The 19,503-nt window shown below is 40.8% G+C and overlaps 1 protein-coding gene across 1 annotated transcript in view; it reads right to left on the bottom strand.

Moving 5' to 3' along the window:
* Nucleotides 1-18,654, bottom strand: part of RFTN1 (raftlin, lipid raft linker 1) — an 88,602-nt gene extending 69,948 nt beyond the window's left edge. The window contains exon 1 of the mRNA XM_069860197.1: nucleotides 18,501-18,654. Within this exon, the coding sequence (XP_069716298.1) occupies nucleotides 18,501-18,645 (145 nt within the window). The 5' untranslated portion in view covers nucleotides 18,646-18,654. The remainder of the gene's footprint in view (nucleotides 1-18,500) is intronic.
* Between the last annotated feature and the right edge of the window lie 849 nt (nucleotides 18,655-19,503).

The following is a 19,503-nucleotide window of genomic DNA, read 5'->3' as shown; positions in this document are numbered from 1 at the left end:
CTTTTCTGGTATTTGCAGCAGAACAGGTCTGAAGATGAACCTCAGTGTTTAAAATGGTCACAGCAAACCCCCTCTCCAATGGCATATTTAACATGCCAAGATTTGTGTGGGAATATTTGATAGGAATGGTTGGAATCGATGATCCAATAGGTCTTTTCCAACCTAGTGATTCTATGATTCCATATATGAAAATACAAGGTGGCAATAATCCCAATTAAGCAATTTCCCGAACGGTTCCTGATTAATTTGGCACATGGAAGAGCCATGCATTACCCCATCTACGATTTTTAGAATGACAACACAGACTAAAACTAATTCTAGAAGACATAAAGCTAGAGTCACCAAATGGATCTGTTACTTCACAATGAATTAGGCATTTCCATCCTTTAGAAATGAGGTAAGGGAGAGTTACAGCTATGCCAAAGAGGACCTACTTTACACTCAATACGTTATTGGATTTTCCAGCTCTGTTGGTACACAAAGGTGATTAAAGATCTGATCAAAATCAGTATCAGACAGAACACTTTTTGCTAACTTTTCACTTCCCGTATCACCAGTGCTATTATACAAATTCCTACTCAAGTTTTTTTCCATTAGCATAGCAAATGCAGGGTGAGTCTCACTGATGTGGCTTTTGTTCTCCGACCTCACTGCTGCCACAGCCTCAGATTTCTCTTCTTCTCTTTTCTTCACACCCCCTGGATTCCTCAAAGTGATGAGAAACAGCGATTCTGTGGCTATGCTGGAGCAATGCACCGGCTTGCCAGCCAGCAAGCTGTCACTGAGGAGCATGCAACGTGGCTTGGTTCTCCTCACCTCTCCCTGATCAACACAGGTCTCTGCCTTCTACCCAGCTGCCAGCATTCAAAAAAATTGGAGCAGCCTAATTGCCTTTAAAAATGTCTAGCAAATTGGTTCGAAATTGTCCTGTTATAATTATTTGGAGGAACGAGACAGACAGACTGCGAGCCTTTTTTAACTCTTGTTTCCCTAGGAAACCAGTCCAGAAACAAACCAGAAAAGCTCACTGCTCCACCACTTCCAAAACTCCTAAAAAAGAAAAATCCTTCAAAAATAAGGACCTGAAAATTAAATCCTGCAAAAGATACTACGGAATATTGCCTTTTATAACACCTCTAACAGTGTATTTATCAGTGATAAGGCTTTCACAGAATATTGAAAATTACTAGCAAGCAATAGTTCACCACTGGCACCTAAAAGGCGTATGTCACTGCCAAACATACCACATCACTTCAACTTGGCAAGAACGCTTGATAGAAAGCCAAAGAGTAGTGGAAAAGGCTGTTAAAAGTTAACAAAGCACTTCCCAAAAGTACTGTTTTGGTTTTTTAAGCAAGTCTGCTAGAGCATGGGTGATGGATTTAGCAAAGAAAAAAGTTTTTCTTGGCAAAAGACACTGCTTTTTTTTTTTTTTTGCTTAGAGCAAATTTTCCTGTCACTCTCCAGAATCCGAACTCCTGCTCTCTTGTTTCAGCAAAATGCAGCCAGTTTCTGTGTTCAAGTGAAGAATTCCCACATAGCAATACTGATAGCATGCAAATCTATTGTTTAATGTGGGCCATGGGAAAATGGCCACAAATTGAAGCATTATTAGAACAGAATGACCAAAGTCAATAATATTTTTTTTTGCTTCTTATTTTGCAATAACATGGTTGTTGTTGCAATTCTGTTTGTAAAGAGAAGCAGAGTATTTCTCCAAATGTTTATGAAAAGCCATCATTTTACCTTTATTTCTCAGTGTAGTCTGGTCAGGAAAAGTGCTGAATCTAAAACATTTAATGGAGATGAAAAGGCAAGAAGCAAAGACACCCAACCTTCAAAGCTGCCGAAGAATGAGTTAATGACGTTATTATACTCTAATCCCAAACCAGTAAGTATATGCAATAAAGAAGTAACAGATGTCCTGTCCAACAGGGACAGAATTTTTTCATGGTATAAAGGTAGCAATTAAAAAGCCTTATGTAAACAATCTTAAGATCTAAGCCTTTTCTTACCCCCTGGATAGGATCCCTTTCCGGTTAGTGACATACAAAAAAAATTAGTTTCATAAATGTACATTCTTACTGATTAAATAATAAAATACAGAAACAAATAAACAGGTCAATTTCTTAGTTCCCTTTAAAAAGAATACAAAATAAACTTTATAGGTGGTACAGTGGTGTGTGATGATGCATATTCACAGGCAGTGTACAAGAACAGAACCGTTCATTTATTCTTGCCAGCCACTGTTAGCACAGACAATACCTCAGGAACAAACCCGTGAAAGTGTGCAAAGCCTCTATGCCACGTCTCGTACCGTTTTCTCGCTGTTCCTAATAATGCAGCCCAAAGAGAGGTCACAAGTAGCCTCACGTGGCTCTAATTTCTAATCATATGACAGCCCACGTTCAAGACACTTGAGCTTCTCTCCAGTCCCAAGTGTATTCTGCAAAACAGAGGAACATTTCTACGTCCTTTTAGGTCATGAAGTGTCACATCTGCTACTGGCTAATAATGAAATATCACAGATAAAACAGTTTGAGTTTCCACCAATGGTTCTGGAAGAACTCCCTGAAAGTATCTGTTGATGAGGAGACCAATTTTGCCCCCAAATTCACTGTAGTAAAGAAACTAAACAAATAACAAAGCTGACAAGTAGTGCAAGAGTGCAGCTTGACAACAAAGTCTTAAAATTATGAAGTATTTTATTCAGTGAACATGTGGTGAAGAACAATGAAAATAATCCCACAGAATATGTACAATTTTATCTATTTGATCATTTGAAAGGCTTCATCAAGGCATTCAACCCAGCTGGAAAAATCGGGAAGAAGCAGCACTGCAGAGAATGACAGATGCTGCATCTGAGCTGAACATTCCTTAGTAAATAAACAACAAAACAAAAACAAAACAAAAAAGCAATTCTGACACAGTTCCAAACTTTATGAGACAATAACTTAACAAAGGACCATTTATTCTGTCACTCTCTTTCCGTTCTTTTGTTTTGTTATTTGAGATAAAAGCAGATGCTATGTTTTTTGCTTACTAATAATCGGTACAATAATTACTAGCGAGTTAACCCATGCAATTTAGCACTACTTGTCAATTCTTATATCCATTGTTACTAGGAAATTCAAGAAACAATTGTTGAAATAAAAGACCACCGATAGAGGGCTTAGCAACTGAGGAACTACAGCAGTAGACTGCTGTTTATTTGTATTTCACCAGTAACCATGTCTCAGTTTACCTAACTTTCTCAGAATTCCATCTATTTATTTGCAAACCTCATACCTAATTCTCTTTCAGATTTAAGCGCTTTTATCAATTCATCTGGAAACACATGGCATCTTTAGGACTTCTTACATCCTTGCTGTCTGTAATTTTTTTTTGTGCCACATACTTCACGAAAGCCTCTGTATTCTCAGACTGAGATGAACTCTTTCAACTGATGACTGTTTAACAGAGGCAGGTAATATTTTTGCAGTTCTTTACTCACCTGATGACTGTCAAGCTTGTCTTTCGTGTGTTGATCAAGAGCTGCAGCTCACAGCAAAGGCTTAATGAGATTCTCTTCCCCTTGAAAGGACTGTTTCTTTCAAGAAGAATCTGTAGCTAATCAGTGCAAGTCTCAAGTTGAGAGGATGATGATTTGGAGGGAGAGGGAAAGGAAAGGAAGCTGAATTCTTTACAATTTCATCGAAAAAGAGCTCAGTTTATATGAAATAAGCAGGGTTTACATAAAACAACTGGCTGGAAAGCCTTTAACTTGCAGTTCCTGTACAAGACCTTATCACAATGCATGGGTTACCATTTACCAGTATGAGCCACACCAGTTAGCAGCTGACTAAGTACCGGACTCAGCTGAAATTTCTCACATGCCACCTCATATCTGGAAAATGACACTGCTGATGATCCTAAGTTTATCAGCTAGCACAATGTGTCATAAGTATCGAATAATTTGCAGAAGCTTGACTGCACACAAACCAAGAGTTTGCTGTGTGTGCAAGTTACATCACAGAAAGCAAGCTGCGATTTCATGCAGTAATTATGTCACCTGGACTCCTCTTACGTCCAGGGTATCACATATTTGTATGACTGCAATAAGATGAAGCCACTGAGACTTGTGTTTAGTGTTTGATACAGGGCAAAAATCCCAAACACATGCCAGGGTTTTGCCAAGATACCTGAACAAGTGCCAAATGAGCTGGCATGGGAACTGAGAGCAAGACCAACACAGTGCTCAGAAAATGCTATTAAGTTCTTGTCCTCCACATAAGCCATGAACATCTTCCCAGACTGCTTCATCACTTAAAGAGAAGACCACAATCTAGAGGCCTGGATTAGTCGTTAATAGCTTTGTAATATGTTATGGCTGTAAGACAGTAACGTTCAAACAGTATTTCACCAAGAAATTACACTGAAGAGCCCTGAAATTGCTGCAAACTGGCCATGAACCAGCAAGCAGGTGTCAGAAGCACCTGGAATGCAGCATTAAACTGAGACCTAATGCAAAAAGGTGCATCGTACCAGCACCAGTTTGAGATCTTCCTTAGCAGTATATTCACATCTGGCACAAGGAAGAACACTCATTAGGCTACCTATCCCTTGTGAAAAGACATATAGGCACTGAAAAACAGAACAGAAACAAAGGTCTCACATAGAAAACACACTATCGTGGACACAGGATCAATGCCTTCCCCTACAGGAAGCAAAGGTAAAGAAAACGCAGGTCAAGCATCCACACACAAACCCCATGCAAATACCATAAAATGACTAACTTGAACAGTTAATGCTTGAGACACAATAATTAAGGTTTGCAAACTACATTATATTTTGCTGAGTACAATATTCATAATCTTAATTTAAATTGCAGTCACAATTATGCTTGTTGCTAAAGCAACAATTCTGCCTATTTACAGAACTGAGCAAAGAAAACGTGAAATCCTGCAGTTTCCATGCACAATAGACATGATGGACTTAAACTACCTAAATATTTTCAGGTTATTCTTCAGACAAAATTTAAATTGAATGTTGATCTCTTCTAGAAATGATAGCATTTTAAGGTTTAAAGCAACCTTTCCCTGTTCAATAAGGATATGTCTAAAACACTCGGGGGAGTTTGTCATGTCACGTTCAGATTCAAAAAACAAAACAGGTTGTCATGAAAGACCCAAGAGGGATCTGAACCCAGAAATATAAGTTGTCTTCTTCAATACAAGACCACATGCCCGCCCATGAACAATACCATGGGTTTTATTCAGACAGAATTCGATAGCAAATCTTGTCAGAACGACAGCCGCAGCCCCTGCCATGCTTCATTGATATCAACACAGGAAAAAGGCACACCTCTGGCAATAGAAGGCTCCCAAAACACTGAAAACTCACGCAATGCCAGGTCTTCTCTTCCTACTTACGAAGTCAAGTAATATCTGTTCCCTTCATTTTTACTGTCACCAATCACCCTCAAGGTTTTCCAGTCTGTGAGTTCAGCTCCTCCTGTCCCTTGATATTCCTTCCTTATTTTATCTGCTCAACTTTCTCTTGATGCTCCCCCCTTTTTGAAAACCCTGTCTCCTCTTGCCACTGTGCATGAATGCCCACATTTATCCTGGAACAAAGTGAGCAGAACAGGCCTTATGAGGAACGGCTGAGAGAGCTGGGGTTGTTTAGCCTGGAGAAGAGGAGGCTGAGGGGAGACCTCATTGCTCTCTACAACTACCTGAAAGGAGGTTGTGGAGAGGAGGGAGCTGGCCTCTTCTCCCAAGTGACAGGGGAGGTTTAGGCTGAACATTATGAAAAAAATTTTCACAGAAAGAGTCATTGGGCACTGGCAGAGGCTGCCCAGGGAGGTGGTTGATTCACCTTCCCTGGAGGTGTTTAAGGGACGGGTGGATGAGGCGCTAAGGGGCATGGGTTAGTGTTTGATAGGAATGGTTGGACTCGATGATCCGGTGGGTCTCTTCCAACCTGGTGATTCTATGATATGAAGTGTCACACTAACACAGCCCTCTCAGGCTTCCAGACTCAGAGATGCTGCTGTGAAGCTACTTCTCTGTTCAAACACAGGGCAACACCACAACAATGGCACTAAGCACGGTATTTGGGGTCTCCATACCTACAACCTACAACAGCATGGTCCAAGCCAGAGTGTTTCTACCACCCTGGAAGACACAGTAATAGGTGGCCAAGGCCATCAGGGCAATGTGCTTTCCCCTCGTGAAATCACGTGGTCCATATCATCTTAGAGGAGCAGCAGCAGCAACGTAGTCCTGCTCCTGGAGCTTCTCTCAGCTGCATGTGTGATCCTCTGCAGAGAGAGTCCACAGCACGGATGAGTCACGTTGTACTGGGGGGTGCAAGGGGTGGGTGTTGTTCACTGGAAGGATGTTGGGTACGTTTCAGCATGCAGCCTCTAGATAGGGTGCATACCTCACATATTCTCCCCGTGACTGTAGGTTCAGTGCCAGATGTCCAAGCTCTGCTGTTTAGTTTTCACTCCACTTAATCCTCTGGAGATGTGAGTCCACTATGGAATGCTTCTGGTGCAGGCTCCGCCAGCACACCACCCCCTGCCCCAGAAGTTGTAGATCCCACTTTCTCTACTTCGCTTTTTACATCCTTGTAACTTTTGGGTCACGCTGATCATCTCTGAGAATAAAGCTGGTAAAGGTGTTACTTGAATTCTTCTGCTGATGTACTGCAGTTCAGCTGCAGCTGTGCCTTCCACTCCACTTTTTCAGCTGAGAAGACTAACGCACCCGGTGTTTTCTGGGGTGCAGCAGCAGGAAAGCTATGGCAGGGAGCCTGGGCTAGGGATGTTAGAGCTCATCACGAGGCTGACAGACATCTTGATTGCTGCATTTTTTTGTGGGAAAGAGTGCGGAGGCTGTTTCTAGGCTTGAAGGATTCTGGCTATGAAGACCCTTTGGAGCTTCATACGAGCTGACATGTCAGCAGAGTGTTGACAGCCTATCAGGCAGCTGACAGGGCACGGTCCTGCTCTGAACTAGGTGCTTCAGCCAAAATCCTAGGAACAGGACTGGCAGGCCATTTCCTCTGTAAGCTAAAAGGAAAGCAGGGAAGGAACAGATGCTTCCCAGGCAGAGATGTTTGTTCTCTTGTAAAGAATAGGGGAGAGCTCTCTACATACTGCAGGACTTAATCAGTGTGTACTAACCCTCTCCCTTGTCCTCAAAAGACTCCCATCTCCAAGTTAGGGGAGCAGAAGAACAGACTTTATCACTCTTCTCTTTGTCACTTCTCCCTCCTTTGTCACTTCTCAGAACAGCAGAACAGAAGATTGATCATCACCCCTCCCTTTTCCTGCATGGTGTGCTGCTGCTACCTTTCAGCTACACTTTTCTTTAGCGAACAACTCAGTCCTAAGGCTGTTACGTTTCCTGAGAGCCATGAAGCCAGCAGCCAAAGATATCTGCCAACAGGAAGAAAATCAAAATGGGCATTGAGAGTCGGGGAAGAGACAAAGTAGTTACACCCACTTAAAAGGGATAAATAATCAAATGCCACCAGGAGAAGAGCGAACCTCCTCACTTCTAGACACTCAGCTCTGCTGTGCCTCTCTGCAAGGGCAGTGCTTGGAACAGTATGAGGGATGCCATTGTAGACCTTCATCATGACTTTGCCCACCCCAAGTTGGTCAGCCACTGACCAACAGATACTGCACTCGTGGCACTCCATGAGGCAATAGCCACACCTGTGAGAGCAGGTTTGGACTATCAAAATTTCATCCAGTGATGACAAAGTCATGTCAATCCTTTGTAACATCAGCAAGTTCTGAACCACCGCAGTAACCTTAGTGCAGACAGGTGACTACTACCTCTACCAATCCAACCTTGTGTCCCACACCTATAGTACCCTCCAGTGACCTAGGACAGAGCACACAGAAGAGTGAAAACTCAAGAAAGTAAAGCACGGTCCATGTCTTCCTCCTCAGACAAAAGCTGAGAGGAAGCAGGAGTGAGTCAGCTCACCTGGATGTGCTCGCACAGTCACTGCCACAGCTAGAGGAGGATGCTCATCACTCCATCCTGAACTCCATCTTTGTTTGGCCAGTAGAAAAACAGTAAAGAGAAGTCATCAGATAGTTGATTGCATATATGAAAAAGGAGGAACAGAAAACAAACCTGGAACAGAAATTAGGTTTGTTTCTATATGTGAAATCTCTTTACAAGCGTCACAGACGGACGCAATGATGAGCTACAGTCATCTGCCTGAGATAGGCATTGGGAAAGAATCACACCTCCTCAAGTGGCTCCCAGAAGGGCTTGCAAGCCAGAAAGCAAACATCTGACAGACTCTTTTCCTTCAGGTTTCTTTGAGCCACATGTAGTGGGATGTTCAGTGTACAGGAGGACATTAAATCTTGTCCAAAGTAAAACCTTCAAAATGCATTTAATGCAGTGTAAACTCCCCAGAAGCTATTGCTCCAACGCCTCTCGCACCACACAACTGGCTTAAGACACGCACAGCCCAATAAAAGCCAGTGCTGAGCCACATGGACCCTTGGGTCTGACCCACTAAGACACTGTTACAGGTGATGCGAAATAGCTATGTATCCACATTGCTTTCATAGAGACTCCTCATTCCTCATACAGAAGATCAGAAAAATAAATGCAAACAGAAAAAAACACCACACAATCAAGGTGTTTTCTTTACAGTATGATTAAGAAAAATGATTTCTCACAGTCAAGAGCAGCTGACACCACCCATTTCTGTTTTCTCTCGAAGGGGGTATCTTCCACCAAGGATTAATCAATTCTAAACCTTTCATTTGCATGAGATTTTAGCCAAACACCACCACTTATTTACAAAGCAAATGACTAGGAACTCCATTAAAATTAAAATATTGCACAGATTTTGTCTATCATCTTTTATCTGGCCCGTGTCAAGGAATTTGTGGTAACAAGTCCTAAAAAGATTAAGCAGATTACTGCAGAGATGACTGACTCCTAATCAGTTCTCTTCCATAATTAAACCATGAGACATTTATTATTCAAAGTTACAAGCCACTGTGGGATCTCCTGTTCCAGTTAAACAGAGAAGTTTTGTTTCTGAGAAAAAAGGATTGGGCCCTTGTGGCTTGAAGTATTTCACCATTCCATCAGAAATGCCTGTCTACCAGCCTTGCAGACTGCCAACTGCAGCTCCTCAGCTCTTGGAACAGCATTAGGAGGACAAAAACCACACAAAGACTGGAAAAATGTGCAAAGCCATAGGCAAAAGAAAAGACAGGGCCATTCAGTGTAATTCTCGAGTTGCTGATAGAAAAGTTTCTCAGAAGTTCAGAGTTCTTTTTAGACGGACCTGTATTTTTCCATGATGTGACTGAATTACAACATTCACGTATGTGTGATGTATGGCATGTATCTCTTCTAAGAATTCATTACAGTAAGAAGCTTCAGCTAAGACAGTAGATACAAAGAACAAGTGCATGGTAAGAATGGAGTCCTACAGCTACCCGCTCTTCAGCCTAAGGATTGGTACACGCTAGGAAAGTTAGCACAAAGATAACTATTGCCACATTCATATTTTTTCACACTGTAGAACATGCATAAATAGAAAATATCCTGCAGGTGTTCCTTCTTCTCCAGTCCATTTTTCATTTTCACACACCCACTGCCCAAGTACATATGCAGAATCCACGCAGAAGAGGTTATTTCATTGCTAGATATATTTGGGGTGACAATCCATAAAAGCATCTAAAAGAAAACTCTGTGTCCAATCACAAGCTGAAAATACAATTTCAAAACACATCATACACATGATCTTGAACATATTTAAAACTTCCAATACAGACACCATGTTGTATGTAAGCTTCCATCTAGCCTATAACGTATTATTCTAACACAAAACAAGTGCCATGGTTCTATTTGATCTAGAGACTGTACTAGAAAAATTTAACTCACAAAATATTGACCAGCTTCTTGCTTTAGATTCAGTGAGAAGGGTGTTTGGAAGGCCATGATCCAGCCATTAAAGCACTAGACTGCCCAGGAGCGATTCCCAGTTCTGTCACAGGCATGATATGACGTTATCTAAGCTCCTTGTACTTTCTCTTGCACAGTGTGGCCACAAAGCAAAATGTAAAAGAGTGAATATTCATGTCCTCATGAATTATGCCTCTTAATAATATGGATGCATATGCAATACATCTGTTTGCGTATGTATTACACACATATTATTGATATACAGATATGATTATTCATATAGAAGAGAGAACGTGTGCATGCGGTTTATCATAACAACGATCTACATACAATAATTATGGAAAGCAAAGTCTGTATTTAGAAACTAGAATATGTCTAACAGATTTTACTCGAGTTATGCATCCTTATTAAAAAGCCAACCATGGTAAAAAGTTCAAATTATCCCTAACAATTCTTTAAAGCAATTGCATTTGTGATGTAATTTATTACATTTATTAAACTACTAACATATGGAATGCTCCTTTTATGTCAAATTGCAAGTTTCCCAAGACACACAAATAAGTTTTATAAACTGTTACAGCATGAGCATTTAATTTTCCTGTGACTTACAGTGGCAAGTCCTGAAGGGTTACGTATTACTACAGACTGTAATTCACCTGAAACAAAATACCAAGGGAAGCCAAACAATTTCATTTCTTCATGGCCTTATTAATGGAGAGGACTGAAGCCCAGATCCAAACAACTTTACGCCCATTCATTTTATTTTTATATATTCTATTTATCGTGTTCATATGTTCAAGTGCATATAATCAAACCAAGTTGAAGATATGAACAAGGAAAAAGCTTTATCAAAGGGGAAGCATAAGCAGAATGTGGGCTACAGAGAAGTAATAGTTGACCTCTTCTGCACACAATCTATACAGAGTCTAGCTCAAGCTATCACAACAAAATATTAACCTAAAAATATTTTGCCTTGCTAATTTTATTTCATCACTCCTGAGGACCACATGGTGGTAACAGACCTGGTCAACCGGAAATACAAAACGTGAACGCTAATTTCATTTATGTTCTTTTGCTTACAGAAATGAAAACAGGAAATTAAATAACTTCACCAATGGGGAAACAATTGCTTTTACTAGTCTTAAATCAAATAACAACACCTGCAAAAGCAGGGCTGCAAGGTTTGCTTTCAGACATACAGCCACTTGCTCAGAGAAGTGGATGGGTTTTGTTTGGTTTTGATGGTTTTGGTTTTTTTTTAAGTGAATGGTGAAGGGAAACAGAAAGCAGAAGCCAGGCACAAATAACTGCTTAATGCAATACAAAAATTAGTGATAGCAAGAGATGGTAAATACTGAAGTCAAAACCAAATGTTACATTTTGCAGCAAACAGAATTTCCTGATAAACAATTCCCACTTATTCTACAGGAAAAATGCCTTCTCCATCCTGAACTCCCACACTTCCCACTGTATGACACTTTCAAGTTCCAATCAAACTTTTTCTTCTCCGACTTTGGGAGAAATACTGCGGAGTTTTTACTAATTTCAGTTTACACTGAAATTTCAGTGTACAATTACACAATAAATTTCAGTTTATTCCCAAATTAAGACTATGTCCATAGTGAAATGTTTCTTTAACTATTGATTGTAACACAGTAATTACGTCCCTTGTAAAGGTTCATTATTTGTGTCTTTATTAGGGAAAAAGGCAATAAAAATCAATCAAAACTCCAGCAACTGTAATATGAATGTAACAAATGGGTTTTTTAAGCACTATAACTGGTTCCAAAACGTTACTGTATAGTGTCCAGAAGCTTGTTAGAACTTCAAAGATAGATACACTTTCAAATTTTATGTATATATATGCATACATATAAATATGTATACATATTAAAAAAAAAAAGCCTCAAATATGAAGTCTTTATGTGTGTAGTACATTTGTTTTACTAGGAGTAGTTTCCTAGTAAAATACATGTCCTCATACAACACTTAAAATACTTGAGAACAAGAATAGTGGAAATGTTTAAATGTCATCAATACCCTTACTTTTTAAATAATTTTCTTCTTTTTTACCGAAGAGACAAACTCTTGACATTAAAGATAAAACACATATCCCCTTGTATTCACATTATAACTTAAGAACAACTTTGGAACATGGGAAGTATTGCTATTTTTCATTCCGTCAGTCAAAACATCTGGATTTTAGTGGTTTTATAGCACAAACGGCTTGTGCAGAATATAGGCTTTCGCCATTTAAAAAAAAATTTATACCCCTATTCCATTCCCATCACATGGCTAACATATGTTTCATGCCAACTTTACTCAAGGCCAAAATGCATTGTAACTCATCAGGCCAATGAATTAGTGTAGGAATGTAAAGCAAGACCAAAAAAAAACCCGAGCAAGTCAGTAAAATACAAACCCAAAGCAAAATACCAAAATCCACTATACTATTCCAAGGGGGGAGAGTAGGGGGAAGCGATAAATAACTCAGATTCTTGGTTTCTCTCAGGTCATCATAACTGAAAAGAGATGTAAGAAATAAAGGGTGAAAAAGAATCAGAGCTCAGTTTCTGCATGACCCACCATCTCAAAAGAAGTATTCCAAAATAAATACATCAGATAAGAGCAGGGAAGGAATGTAGATTATTGAAATATTTCTATTTCAAACAAAATAACAAAACAAAACAAACCAGCCTGCCCCATGAAGCCATGGTTGAAAACTTGGTTGCTTTAAATTAAGGCTATTCCATTTGTCAGCACGACCTTCTCATGTTCACTCACTATTTACTTCTTAATTCCAATAAAACATGGAGATAAGAGAGGTACAAGACAACCAGTATTCAGCTCCTTTTATTTATACAGAGAGGGATGCAAAATAACAACCATTTTTCACTTGAGGTGGGGGATATATAATCTTTTTGTGGTTTTTTTTCCAGCAAAGGCCATAAGTGTATATTTGGCCAATTAGACATTCACAAGTCTATGGGGCCGGATGGGATCCACCCAAAGGTATTGAGGAAGCCGGCAGAAGTGCTTGCCAAACCCCCATCTATCATCTACCAGCGGTCCCGGCTGACTGCGGAAGTTCCACTTGACTGGAGGCTGGATGATGTTACTCCCATTTACAAGAAGGGCTAGAGGGAGGATCTGGGAAACTACAGGCCTGTTAGTCTGACCTCGGTACCGGGGAAGGTCATGGAACAGGTCATCTTGAGTGCTATCACACAGCACGCGCAAGACAATCGGGTGATGAGGCTTAGTCAACGTGGGTTTATGAAAGGCAGGTCCTGCCGAACTAACCTGATTGCTTTCTATGACAAGGTGACACGCTTAACGGATGAGGGAAAAGCTGTGGATGTAGTATACATGGGCTTCAGTAGAGCCTTTAACACCGCTTTTCACAGTGTCCTACTTGAGAAACTGGCTACCACCAGCCTTGGACAGGCGCACTCTCTGCTGGGTGAAAAACAGCCTTGATGGCGAGGCCCAAAGAGTTGTGGTAAATGGAGATAAATCCAGTCGCGAGTGGTGTTCCCCAGGGCTCGGTGCTGGGTCCAGTCCTGTTCAATATCTTTATCAATGACCTGGACGAGGGGATTGAATGTACCCTTAGCAAGCTTGCGGACGACACTAAGCTGGGAGGAAGTGTTGATCTGCTGGAGGGTAGGAAGGCTCTACAGAGGGATCTGAACAGGCTGGACCGCTGGGCTGAGGCCAACAGGATGAGGTTTAACAAAGCTAAGTGCAGAGTCCTGCACTTGGGACATAACAACCTTATGCAGCGATACAGGCTTGGGGAAGAGTGGCTGGAAAGCTGCCTGGTGGAGAAGAACCTGGGGATGTTGGCTGACAGCTGACTGAACATGAGCCAGCAGTGTGCCCACAAGCCCAATAACAGCTTGGCTGGCATCAGAAACAGCGTGGCCAGCAGGACCAGGGAAGTGATTCTGTCCCTGAACTCAGCACTGATGAGGCCGCAACTCGAATACTGTGTTCAGTTCTGGGCCCCATTTCCAAGGTATTACCTGCATCCATCACATCAACCACTGGGAGCATCAGGACTTGTCAGATGGAATGATTCAGGGGGAGCAGCAATAAAAACAACTGAGGGTAGAAACCTGACAGAAGAAATTGGCTGGAGATGGAGATGATGCAGGAGTGGACTGTACAGTGACAAGTGAGACTGACTCAGTGAGGGAATGACCTGACAGTAAGGTGGACAGAGTTCAGGAGCTGGGTAAGCACATCATGAATGAAGCTACACGTTGCAGTCAGGCCAACCTAACAGCTCACTGCTGCCGACAGGGGAAAGGTCTTGCTCTATTCTGCACCTCTAGCATTTTGCTGACCCTGCAATGAAGACATCCAATTTACAAACCTATTAATGTCTTCTTGAGAAGGATGTGATGATTTTATCAAATTAACCTGGGTGAAATCTGGTGTGATTTCATCTGAGGGAGAGCCGCAGCCCACAAGCTTTGGACAGTACAGATGACTAAGAACAGAGCACAGGATAATACTGTCAAGGGACAACACTGAAGAAAGACTGTGATTTCTGGGAAGAAGCCACCTTAGCAGAAACCAGAAAGGTAAGGCTCATAAGCAGACATTACAAAGCTGACAACTCAAAACAAGCATACCCAACGCCAAGATTTTGAAATGCCTTAGCAACGTGCTCCTTGTTCTTCTGGTGCCAACCTCCAGCCAACAATAAACCTCTGTTATTTTCCATTACCATACTTGCTCAAGAAGTAAAGGGCAGTGGCAAATCTAGCCATTTTCATTCTGAAGAAACACACAGATTATCAGTGTTGTGGCATATGATGGAAAATGCAAGTTCTTTATAGTCTGCTTTCCTTCAAAGCCCAGGAAATCTTTCTCTAGACACTTTACTTCCAAGTACAACAACTCCGAAACACTAAGAAACCTCAGAATGAAGGTTATATTTGCAACTTTAGTTTCATCTTTTGCATCTATGCTTTATAGAGTACTTATACAAGTTGATTACACATTTTTCTCCACTAGACATTTGCACTAGTGCAGAGCAAAGCTCAAGTCTGGAAATTAATAAAAACGTACAATAAAGGAGCATATTTCCTTACACTCCTTCAGCTGTTTCTGTTAGAAGGTAAATGGTAACAAGAAACAGCAAGCAAGAAAAGTTAAGTTTCTGGCTAACACAGCAAAGAAATGACTGGTGTGACAGTATTTTATTCCTGTTTTCAGCAGTGATATTAAGGGAATGAGCTCATAACAGTGTGAGCTGATTAAAAGAAGGTCCTTTTTCTTTTCCTTGATTAAAAGAAGGTCCTTTTTCTTTTCCTGACTGCATACTCCCATCACTTCTGCCAGCTCCAGCATTCTTCAGACCCTTCCACAAGACAGTGATCTGGCAGAGAGCAACCAAACAAAAAGACTGCACAGCCTTCTGCCAGATCCATGAGTTAAATCAATTCACAGAGCTGATAGGAGGCAAGAGAGTAAAGCAGTATCGCCCTACATATAACTGCAGAAGACTTAGATCCACCTAGCTGCCTGTGAAACTGCAGTTAAAACATGCACCAAGTTCTAGAAGTGATATCTGATTATGGATGAACCTACAGGAAAGATGGAGAAAAGCTCTTTATCAGGGAGTGCAGGGATAGAATGAGGGGTAATGGTTTTAAGCTGAAAAGAGAGATTTAGATTAGATATTAGGAAGAAATGTTTTAGTGGAAGGGTGGTGAGGCACTGGAACAGGTTTCCCAGATAAGTCATGAATGCCCCATCCCTGGAGGTGTTCAAAGCCAGGCTGGATGAGGCTTTGAGCAATGTGATCCAGTGGGAGGTGTCCCTGCCCATGGCAGAGGGGCTGGAACTAGATGATCTTTAAGGTTCCTTCCAAAGCAAACCACTCTATGATTATATGGGTATCAGACTGGAGAATTCATACAGTTTCTAACCGCAAATGTGACCAGCATCCACGTTTATGTCTAAAGTCAATGAGAGTTTCCTTTGGGACATGTGAAGAAACACTAAGGACTTGGAAAAATTCTGGCAGTAATCTGTGTATTAGCTCCAACTTGCAACATGGGAGACAATCACACCCTTCTCACCATTAAGATTAAACACTTGTGGCAGATAGTTATCAGAGCGGCAAACATCATAGAAAAGCCCCAGAGAAAAATGAGTACCCCTCTTCAGAGTCAGGCTCCCTAGTGTTGTAAATAAGGCCTAGAATAAGAATACAATAAAACACTCTGCAGCCACTTAACAATTTAGCATGCCTTATTCTATAAACCTGATGAAGCCGAAAAACTGTGGAAAAAGAGGGATGTCAGGACATGTATACACACTGAAAGGGCTAGAGTAGAGTCACAGAAGACACACCTCGCAATCCAAAAGCTCTTTTTACACAGCTGTGAGCATTTCAATTTTAGAAGCCTCTGAATCCACACAGGCATAGTTGAAACACTCATCATGAACACCGGCAGAGGTTAGTTCTGAGCGAAAATATAAATGAACCAGTGATGCTGCCACCACTGAAAAAACCTGGAACGCTGTAACACTACATAGTGGAATGTGAGCCTTCATACAGCCAATGACATGAACAGAGGGAGAGCTGAATAACCACAAGCTGTTGCTCTGCCAATCGTAAGAGCACACAGACATGGTTGATACTAAGGAAAAAGAACAGGAACAACAGCCTCATCCCCACCTTGTCTGCCTATCCACTGTCATCTTTGGAGACCAGAGTGATGGCTATACAGCATGCCAAAGCAGAATTCAATGGGAGCTGAATAGCTTATACTCTTTGGCAAGCCAAAGAATTTGATAAAAGTAATTTTACTCACAATCTCTTTAAAGCCATGCCTCCTACAATCACAATAAAGCAATCTTTGATGAGTAAGAAAAGCGTACAAATAAGCTTCGCAACAAACCCATCCATTTAATCAGATTTGGAAAGTCTGGGTTTAATTTTTTTCCCTGTGCCAGACATCCTCTGTACACAAGGCAAGTCACATTGCTATCACATGCAGTGATTCTTCCTCCATACAGTGAAAAGATGAAATTACATGAGGTATCAGGAGAATGCACATGCTGAAGCTTATGAGACAATCAGAACAGCGATAAGTATCCCAGAAGTGTATCCTCAATATCAATTCATTTACACTGATGACACAGTGTGCAGTATATCTCAGTAAAAGTTGTCAAAGTATCAAAGAACAAACAGTTCACTTTGAAATAAAAATACATAAATGGAGAAAAAAATGCGATACATAAACATGAAAAAATTCCTCTCCTACTTGTTTGATGCTCTCAATAACTGCAGTGCATCCCAATTAGCGTAGCAAAAAAACATCAGAATCCACGAGGACAGGAGATAAGCACTACCAAAAGTCTGAAAATTTTTCACCTCCCACACTGCCTACAAAAGCACACTCCTGTCCAGCCACCTACTCCAAGCCTCCACCTTTTCCCAAATTCAAATTTACTTGCAGCAAGTTTTAAAAAACAACAAATTCACATTATTGTGGGCTGAACATTCTGAACTGCACAAGAGGTATCACACCAAGCAACGTTACCAGCAGCTCTTTGTCTCACACAGTGAGTGAGAGACATACTGCGTTGGCTTTTCCTTTGACCTGACTTGCAAAACAAGAGAAGCAGCAACACGCTGCAGGGCAAAAGCGTAGAGGCTCTACCTGGCACCCTGCCAGCTGGCTAAAACAGATTTTGGTACTGTGTTGGTTTATATATAGCAAGAAGCAGGTCCCAGCCTTCTGCTCAAGCTTCAGATTTCCAAATGGTGTGAGGAGTCATTGCTTGTAGAACAGGCTAATTTTGAAGTAAAAGAGGGCACAGGCGATGGTGTGAGCAATACTGGCAGAGATGCTTGATGTCAATCAGGAAGGAAAGAAATGAAATATCTGTCAATTGGCATGTGAAATGAAGCAAGACTATTTCAGAGAGCAGAAAAAGAAAGAAGGGTAAAAATTGCGTGAGACTGGACCTTCACCCCTTTGATGATTTAGATCTTCAGTGTCTCCCAGTATCCTGTTTCCACCCGTGTGGGTGGACCTGTAAGTCTTTGTAAGCACGTAACAGTTATTTAAGGTAAGTTAGCAAAACTGAAAACACTAACTTCTCAAACTGCTCCTGAGGGAGCACAAGGAGCAGAAGGGGAGTAAGAAAAGAGAGCAGAAGAGTATATAAACTAAATTGTTTTACCACGTGAAACCTGGGCAAAACGCAAATTAAGAAAGCAAAATCCATATTAGAGTAAGCAACAAAAAAAAGAGGAGAGGGAGGGCTTAAAAGAAAAAAAAAAACCAAACCTGAGAACCTACAGTAGCTCTAAGGTTAAAAATCTACAGAAAACTCTCAGTAACTTTACAGTAACTCTCAGTGCACATCCGCGTTATGATCAAAGAGAAGGCGTTTATTTAAGTAAACTAAAGACATTTCAAAAACTTAACTATTACACATACTTTTCAAAAACCATCATAGAGCACATAACACATTAACTTGAGTAGAAGAAGAAAAATCTGAAGAACAATATTGTGTACTTACTATCACTTAGTGTTGTGAAGTCCAGGAATCTATATTCATAGCAAACATCTATCTTGGTCTCTACCTGGGGCCTCTTCAAAGTTGAATAGATATTACCAGGTCGCTTTTCATCATGCTTCTCTAGTTTGTTCAATCCACAACCCATTTCAGCAGTTCCTGATACAAAAAGCAAGGAAAGGAAAAAAGGAAAAATGCATAAACACCATTTACTTTCTTTTTTTTCTTTCTGGTTTCATGCAACACAATAGTACATTATGGTCATTTTTAGTTTTTAAATACAAGCTACCTACAAACTGTATGAAATCGTATAATTAAATAAATGCTCAGAGAGTAACTGAAATACATACTTCTACTCATATCAACTCTCAGGCATGCTATTATTTTATTGGAAAATTGACAGCTTAATGCATCTTTCATATGCATTCAGTAGTATACCTGGAATACACATATTCTATTATAAAAAGTGGCTGAAAATGCAAAATAACTTGCTAACATATGGGTTGACAACTTAATAACAATTTCTGCATATGCAGTTACTATGAGAGCAGATAGCATTATCTTACAGAGATCTTTGCAACGTTCAAATTAATATCTAGACTTTTAAGTCAATGGAAAAAAAGCAGGTTTGCTGAGAAGTAACAGCATTTAAGAAATCACTTCCTTCTGCCTCTTTTTTTTTCAGGTAAGCTACAGGAAATAATGGCACTTTATAGAAGCCATCTGCAAACCAGAAGAGGCACATGACTACAGAACTGGACCAGATAAATCTAGCTCTCCTTAAGAAGCTGCCACTCCACATTTTAAGGATTACTGCTGACAACCATGTAGAGAATCATAGAATGGTTTGAGTTGGAAGGGATCTTAAAGATCATCTAGTTATAATCCCCTTGCCATGGGCAAGGACACCTCCCACCAGACCAGGCTGCTCAAAACCCCGTCCAACCTGGCCTTGAATGCTTCCAAGGATGGGGCAGCCACAACTTCCCTGGACAACCTGTGCTAG

This window comes from Phaenicophaeus curvirostris, chromosome 6 (genome assembly GCF_032191515.1).
Source record: "Phaenicophaeus curvirostris isolate KB17595 chromosome 6, BPBGC_Pcur_1.0, whole genome shotgun sequence".
In the NCBI taxonomy this organism is placed as follows: domain Eukaryota; kingdom Metazoa; phylum Chordata; class Aves; order Cuculiformes; family Cuculidae; genus Phaenicophaeus; species Phaenicophaeus curvirostris.
The sequence above is the reverse complement of the archived record's forward strand: the minus strand, read 5'-3'. Positions and strand labels throughout refer to the sequence as shown.